Source organism: Myotis davidii, unplaced genomic scaffold, assembly GCF_000327345.1.
Source record: "Myotis davidii unplaced genomic scaffold, ASM32734v1 scaffold452, whole genome shotgun sequence".
In the NCBI taxonomy this organism is placed as follows: domain Eukaryota; kingdom Metazoa; phylum Chordata; class Mammalia; order Chiroptera; family Vespertilionidae; genus Myotis; species Myotis davidii.
Genome location: NW_006284245.1, coordinates 2,437,160 through 2,445,618, shown reverse-complemented (window position 1 = coordinate 2,445,618; position 8,459 = coordinate 2,437,160). Strand labels below are relative to the sequence as shown.

The window sequence follows — 8,459 nt, the reverse complement described above, 5'->3', positions numbered from 1 at the left end:
GGTCCCGTGGAGGCGGCAGAGCCCTCCACACACACAGGCCGAGCGTCTGTCAGGAATCAGGACGCATGTTCATTATTCCTGGGTGTTTTTGTAAATCAGTCATGGGGCCAAGGAAGGAAACGTTTACTTATTTCCAACCACAATTTCTACCAATAAAATAACAGCCCAGACCGTCTCCTAATCTGTACACCTGCTCTCCCATCACCAAGGCAAACTAAGTCGCTCTCACTGTTGGAGCCTCTGTGGGTACGTTAGGGACGCTGAGTAGCTTGGAAGACAGCCCGATCCTCCCACAGGAAAGTCTTCCCATCTCTGATTACCTCCAACTCCGCTTCTCAGTTAGCTGGTTGGAAATGAGAATGTGTTTCCCACCGAAGTTTCTGTGAGTGTTCGCTGAACCAGCAGCATGTGCTGAAACCAAAAGCACTGGGCCAGACTCTTACCAACGCGTGTGTGCGCCGACCAGCAGAGCTCAGGACCCGACTCCGGCCACGCTGTGCGGGACAGGCGATCCAGGCCCACTTCCTGGCTCTCACAGGTTTCTGCCTCAGTGGTTCTGGGGGCGGAAGTTGCCTTTCTTGTAAATTTCTGGATCCTGCTGGTTCAGTGCCCACAGTGTGAGAATCACTCGTCTCACACATGCTTCCTGCCGATTTTGTAAAGCAGTGGAGCCCCTTGTCAGCTGAGAGAGGCTTCCGATGTAGAAGGACTGCGTCCCTCCGGGGCCTTGGCCTGCCGCGCCCCCTCCTGCCCGCCGCAGGCTGAGAGAGCCGGGTCTTCGTGGGCTTGTGCCGACACGGCCGGTCTGCCTGAAGACAGTCTGTGTAATTGTTCTCTAGCAACGCGTTCCAGGCACTTAAGAACCTACTTCTGGGCATTTACCTGAAGGAAGTGAAGTCATTGCCTCAGGAGGCACCTGTACTCCTTGCGACGCAGCGCTGGTCATGCAGCCGAGACCTGGGAGCAACTCAGTGTCGATCTACGGACGAATGGACAAGAAAATGTGATCTCACATGCATGTCAGGTGTCGGTGCGGAATATCCAAGAGGACAGACACAGTGGATACTATTCCGCCATAAAAGAAGGAAGTCCTGCCAGTGGTGACCTTGAGGCCATCTGCCCACTGAAGTTACCAGCCAGGGAAAGACAAGCAGTTCATGTTCCCAAATGAATGTGGCCTCTGAAAAGGCCGACCTCATAGAGATGGGGCAGACTGGTGGTGGCCAGGGGCTGGGGAGGTGGGGGCGGGGAGATGTCGGTCAAACGGTACACACTTCCGACTACAAGATGAGCAGGTGCTTGAGGGGTTGCGCCCAGCATGGGACTAGAGGTAGCACTACGGTTGTGCTCTGTGCTCAGAACTGTTCAGAGAATCGAGCTTAAGTGTTGCCACCACACCCCAAACTGGGGGCCCGGTAATGGAGATATTCCCTGACCTTACTGTGGCGCTCCTTTCACAACATACATGTGTATCAGATCGTCCTGTCGTGTCCCTTAACCTGACACACGCTGCAGGTCAGTTCCGTCTCAATGAGCTGGGGGTGGGAATCTGATCCGGGCTCTCCACACCGGTTCTTAAAGGGACATACAGCCTGGGTGCTCAGTCTCCAGTTTGTCGCTAAAGCGGGGAGGGGCGGTCCAGCTTGAAGGGTTTCTGTTTGACTCGCCCTCTGTCTTCCAGATCTCGGCCATGTACTCATCTGTCAATAAGCCTGGGCAGTCGCTCAAAGTGCCCGAGTCCAGCAACACCTGCAGCCCGGGAGCTGCCCGGAGGTCCCCGTCGTCCTGCAATGACCTCTACGCGACTGTCAAAGACTTCGAGCAGCCTCCCAGCGGCGCAGGCACACCGGCCCCGGCAGCGAGGCCCCGGGAGCCCGAGCCCGACTACGAGGCCATCCAGGCTCTGAGCCGAGAGGACGAGAAGGCCCCCCTGGAGCCCAGCGGCCTGCGCGGCCCCTTCCCAAAGGAGAACGACTACGAGAGCATCGGGGACTTGCAGCAGTGCCGGGAGGTCACCAGGCTCTAGCAGCCCCTGCAGCGGTCGATCGGGGACAGGAGACCAGGGCGCTGTCCCTCCGCGTCACGTGCTGCTTCCTGGGCCGAGGGCATGAAGACTCCGGGACGGAACAGGAAGGCGCTCACCTGGCTGCCAGTGCATCCTGCCTGCCAGGCACGGCCACACCCGGCACAAGGCCCCGTGTTCCCACACCCTCGACGGGTCCCAGCGTCAGGCGATATGCCGTTCGGGAGAACCAGGTTCCCTTCTTCCCGCTCTTGGGGCGTCTGCTCTGGTCCCCTGGAAACCGCCCCATTTCTACTGGCTCCTTCCAAGGAAGTCGCCCACAGGGCTTGGCCTTCACCTTCAGCGTAGGTGTTTTCAGATCTGTGGTTGCCGCGCCCGAGGGATCACCCAGCGCCTGCCCTCGAGGGCCGTGGGTCTCCGTGCCTTCTGATCCGGGCACTCCATGTCAGCAGCTTCTCCCAAAGGACTTGAAGTCACTTTTAGATGCTTTATTTTATTTTTCTACCCCCACTCCCGTGTTTGAAACTTCAGAACCTTTGCAGTATTTGCGGTGAGTGCTGTGGTACTTCCATACTTGTTGGAGCCCGGAGCACACAGCTGGACGCCGTGCCGCCGCCTGGCAGGGCTGTGGACTTGACCGTGTGTCTCTGAGGAGCTGTGCGGCCACACCAGCTGCGCCGGGCCCTCACGGTAACGGCCACCCTAAGGTCATCTAGCTGAGAGTAAAATGTAAACATTTATTTTTGTTATCTAAATTTATAAGATGTCTTATGTTTAATGCCTAATTTCTAGAAAGTGTCAGAAAAAAATGTATATTAACTATTTTGATTTTATGTACAATGATTTATACTCTCATTTTGAAAAAAATCACCACAAAGCACATAAGCTAGGTACTTTCTAGTTGTCATTATCGTTTTTCTAATGAAGTATTTAAAACATTGAAGGTTTTTAAAGACTCAGACTTTTCCAATGGTACTTGGAGCTCTTGGAATAACCATAAATGGTCGTTTTCAGTGGTTTGTGATGGGAAACATGTAAAAGTTTGAGATGGTGAAACGGGAAAGAAGAACAAAGCCTGACCGAGGTGCCTGGGCCACTTCCCGCAGGGCCATCCGCGGCAGCTCCGGGAAGGCAGCGTGATGAGCGGTCACTGGGGGAGCAGGGGGTCTACCGGATTCTCCCCCCTTCACTCTACAGAGCTCGGTGTTGGCAGTTACTCAGGTCGAGAGATCAGCTGGTTTGAGTTTAACCATCTCTTTAGAGGTCAGGAGGCCAACTGTGGGACTTGCTCACTTTTCCCTCTACAAGGAGCGCCGTGGGCCAGGCCAGCGTCCGAGGTGGCTGTCCCGAGAGGCCCCTGGCACCTGGGAGGGCTCGCCACTGGTGTGTCATCACTGTTTACACCTTACAGTTCAGTATTTCATAAATCCCATCACTTTTACTGTATTTGTTGCAAAATCTGTGCTACAGTCTTTGAATTGGACAAAAGCCATGACTTCTCTCAAAAAAGGTTTTCATATTTAAATGCTACAGTTTAAACATATGAAAGGTAATTCTCAAAAAAAAATTGCTGTATCTTTAAAATTCAACTTTGGCATCCATATTAGGCACTGCATTACAATAACTTAGTTTATGTGAAATTATACAAAAAGATAAAAATAATTTTTAGGAAAACCTTTTCATCTCCTAAATCAGAATTATAAACTTATCTTGCTTAAAAATAGGATCTTTGTCTTTGTTCCGATATTGGTTACATTTACAAGAATTTTTTCCCGCTGCTTTGACTATTTCTTGGATACAGTGAGCAGGAAAGTGTCGCCTGTTTTATGTGAAATGTTTGGGTCCATGTTGTAGGTGTTTCCACGTGCATTTTTCCCCTGCCTGCGCACTCCGGAAGTTGCTGCTCTCCTTCATGGGGAAAAAGCAAATTACTGATTTATTTGCTCTCAAAATCCAAGAGTTCATTTGAATTGAGAGCAAATTAGCAATAGGTAGTCAACACAAAGAAATAAAACACAACCTCTGTTTCTCATAGTGGATTTTCATTTTTTTAATTGGAGCATTTACTAACTTTAACCAGTAACAATATATATATATGTCATATATATATGACATATCTATATCTATTTGTAGATCTAGATATAGATATATCTCATATATATGTTCTGGTGCTTAATTAATTCGGATACATCCTATTATCCTATTTAGTGTTTTGAATGTTTATTTTACTCGTGTGAAGACTATCATCAGAGAAGCAGGACAGAACAATCTCCAGTAGCTTTCACTTGATAGCTGTAGGAAAACCTTCTCAAGTTGCCCTCATTTAATTTTTCTAATGAATAAATTCAGACTTTAAATCAAATCCATAATTCCTTCAGCTGTACAGCAGTGGTATTTTAAGTAGTTGTATTACCCATGGGACTCGGACAGGTGTTGGAGAAGAGATCTGGCCAAAAGCTCCAGGAGCCGGGACGGGCACAGCAAGGGGACCCGACCCGCAGGTCCCAGGGCAGAGCCACTCCCGTGGGGCCATTTCCCACACTTGCTTAGAAACCACAGAGTCCGCAGGCGCATGCAGTGAGCTGTGGGAGGTGACTGCTCTGAGCTGAGGGCCGGGCTAGCATCACAGCTTTGTGCAAGACTGCACTAGGACTTTGTAAATGAGTCAGCAACAGTTTTCAGTGCTTTGTGTGTTGGTGTGACTCCGTGGACCCGGGGATGTCAGGCCCTGATGGTGCCCCACCAGCTTCGGCGATAAACCATGGGTACGACAAGCTCACTGTGCTGTGTGATCGGGCAAAGCTAACGTGTCACATGTGCTGTCAATAAGAGATGGATGTGAAAATGGGAACCTGTGTCTGTGATATCACATGTGGCTTCATTCACTTCCTGGGCCTGAGGCGGCGCTTTTTGCTCTGTGTTGTACCTTTCTTCGTTCTGCTGCTTCTGACCAAGGCGTTAGGCAGGTGTCCACACTTAGAAAGTATTTGAGGAAGAGGTCAGTCCAGAAACCATGATAAATTGGAGTCTTCATCCGGAATTACCAAAGGAGACTAAATGAAATCATGGCCCAGAGAGCTTCCTGCTGTCTCTTTAAGTCTCTTTACATCTCGTCTCCATATTTGTAATGGATTTTGTTGGTTTTCCAGGTTTTTCTTTCATTTAACCAGGAAATGGTAGTTCAGACTCCTCGTCATGCCAGATGAAATGAGAAATGCAATTTTTGTTAAAAGCAATTTTTTTCAAAGCTTTCAATTTCTTAATCATTTATCTTAATGTGTTAGATTACTTTTTTTGCTGCTCATAACTTATATATACATGGCTATTCTTTTTAATGTATTGGGCTCTGCGTGTCTTAGATTACCTGTGTACTGGATTATAAAGGCTGGTAATTGTCATTCCTCAGACTTCTGTATGTTGAAGTGGCAACAGTAAATTTTTTGATGTTACCTTTTAAATAATTGTGTAGTACTGATATGCCTCATATGTTCAGGAGAAGCTTGAAACATCACTAAACAAATAGGAATTTGCATTTCACTGTTCATGCATTTTTTTTCCTCATAAAAATAAGTTTCCCAAAAAGTGACTTATTGTCTGTTAGGTGGTCCTGAGGGGTTGCACAGTCCTCCTCTTACTCAAGAGGTCTCTGTGGTGGTCAAATTGTCCAATTCACCAATGAGTGGGGAAGCTGTTTTCAATAGTGGGAATTTTTAAACCTTAGTTTTAGTCCAAAAATACCTGGGATGGGCTTCCACAGCTTGTAGTGTTTCCCTTCAGGGCCAGCTTAAAGATGGTAGGCAGGAAGGCACTACTGCTTCCCGTCTCCACGGGCTCCTCCTGCACAGGTGACCTTCTGTCACTTTGCACAACACGACCCCTGAGCCTCTTCCCACACCAGCCCCTCCCAGTCTGCCGCTGTGGGAAGGACGCCCTATCACGTCCATCTTCTCCAACACCAAGCATGGCCCCTGCCTCCCCAGAGCCGTCCCCTCCCAGGTGAGCAGACACCCCCCCCTCACCCCCAGCTCAGTTTCCTGCCCTGCAGGCTGCCAGGCATGGCCCAGGTGCACCTGGGGAAGCGGACGCGGGTGGTCTTGCTTGCCCGCACCTCTCATGAGCGTGGTTGGCGCTGAGGGGCCGTGGGGAAGAACCTTTGCAGTTCTGTTGAGAACTTGAACTCACAAATGCAGACACACGCTCCCTGACCATGCTCTCCTGGGGAGCTCGGCCCCCACAATGCACTGGGACTGCCCTGTCTCCCGGGGGTCCCGTGAAAGTCGAGCTCTGTGGTGGACCAGTGGGCTCCTGTAAGGTAGGACGCTGGCTATTTTAAGCGGAAAAACCCTCTCTTGTAAGAAGTAATCATTTATAAAAACAAACTGAGTGTACCTTGTGTGTTTTGTCAGTTCTACCTAGTTTGAGGTGCCCTCCAGTCCCAGCATCGTGCTGGAGTTCCCGGCCATTTCCAGGCAAACTGGCATTGTCGAGTCAGGCCGCGCCCGGTGAATGGGGACACGGGGCCTGAGGGTCTGGACACCTAAGATCCACCACCTTCCGTTTGGATGGTTTTGTTTAGTGTTGATTTTTTGAAGTTCACTCTAAGTGAACGTAACCCCATAGTTAATTATCCAAATGGATAATCAGGAGTGTAATTTCTTCCAAATTGACAGAACAGACAGCTGCTCATTCTCATTATATATTGACTTTCAAAAGCCCACCCACTATACCAGGTCGGCCGCCTGAATAAGACAGTGAAGGCGGAAAGAGACCAGCCCTGGCCCCTGGGGCCTGCACTCTGGACCACCAGTCGGAATGTCTGCTTTTGTTTGTGGTTTTTTAACTTCGGGAGGCTGGCCCCAGCCCGGAGTCTGTCTGAGGACTTCGGACGTTCCTTCGACAGGTCTGCGTGTTTTCAATGAGCCTGCGCGCTGTGCGGGCCCCGCCGCAGCTCACTCACCTGCACAGCCCACGTTTGCACACACTCCTCCTGTGCTGCTCCGGCAGCTCCTGGTCCTGGGGTGGGGCTGCCCGCAGGGCTTGTCCCTGGGGAGGAGCAGAGAGAACGGCAGGAAGGCCGAGCTTTGTGAACAACAAGCATTTGGGAGAGTCTGTCTGCTCAGACTTGGACACTTATTTCTATTTTTTTTTTCCGAGTCCCAACCACAGACTTGCTTCTGGGGGTGGGCAGGGCAAGGATCAGAAGTAAAAACTGAGCTAAGTGACAGGGCCAAGGCTGCCTGCCCCATCCCCTCGGTGTTTCTGTGTCTGGAAAATGCATTATCCCGACTCCCTGTCCACCACGGAGTCCCTTAAGGAGGGAGCCATACGCAGGTAGGGAGGAGAGGCAACTCGGAGACTTAATTATTGTTTAGATATTTTCTTCTTTGTCAACTCAGGAATCAGCCTGGTTTGTGGGTAGCATAATATGGCTAATTGAACTACAACGTGTAGGTCGCTGGACACGTCCTTTCAACGTTTTCATTTAAAGGCTTCTGACTGTTCTAGCTGGGAAGAGATATCCCTCCTAAGGGGGAAACTAATCTCACAAGAGACTTCCATAAACTCTTTCTAGAAGAGTGTACATCAGCCAGCATCTACCCCCAGAGTATGTGTTTCTTATCAATAGTATTTCAGCAATTTTTATGGGAGAAAAAAATGCACATTTTTTTATTTCCTGGGAAAGTGAATTGAGGCGTTGAATTAAATTCTCAGAGGGGTTCGTTGAAAGGGAAGCACTGGCCTTGGAGATGAGCTCTTGGCTCCATGGTCCCTGTTCCAGCATCGACTTTACTGTGTGACCTTGAACAAACGAATTAACTTCTCTGTGCCTCCGCTTCTCCACGTACACAAATGGAGATCATGAAACCAACCACTGCCTACCTCATAGGGACGTTATGGGGACAAATGGGACCATCTGGAGGAACACCAATGCTTCGAACTCTGGAAGAAGGTGCTACAGGAATTGACAGTGTATTGTTTTTTCTGACCCAGGTATTATGTGTAGGGCTTAAACAATAGCAATACTGTTAGTCGCGTTGGGAGTGAGTGTCAATTTCATGCCTACTTACAGCCCTCTTCTCGGCCAGGCCTGACCAGCCAGCCAATCACGGTACCTAAGGACTGAGTGTTTGTTTTCTGTGTTTCTGCCCATAGTATTTTATTCTGACTGTTCCCAGGGCTGGGGGTTAACTTCTAATATCTTACTGTTTACATGTAATGGAACTTATGCGACTTGTGTATAAAGAATAATTACAGGTAAATAGCAGGTACATTGTAATTAAGGCACTTATCAAATTGTCTTTGTTCTTTTTGTTTCAATAAAGGCCAGTTTTATATAAAAAGCTTGTTAAAATTCATTTGGTCTTTGGGAAGATCAAGAGTGGCCAGCCGGCATGGCTCAGTGGTTGAGCCACGACCTGTGAACCAGGAGGTCCCG

General features: G+C 49.4%; 1 protein-coding gene across 1 annotated transcript in view; it reads left to right on the top strand.

The window, feature by feature from the left end:
* Positions 1-3,013, top strand: part of PAG1 (phosphoprotein membrane anchor with glycosphingolipid microdomains 1) — a 42,296-nt gene extending 39,283 nt beyond the window's left edge. Inside the window, exon 7 of the mRNA XM_006754298.2 lies at positions 1,682-3,013. Within this exon, the coding sequence (XP_006754361.1) occupies positions 1,682-2,026 (345 nt within the window). The 3' untranslated portion in view covers positions 2,027-3,013. The remainder of the gene's footprint in view (positions 1-1,681) is intronic.
* Positions 3,014-8,459: the final 5,446 nt, after the last annotated feature.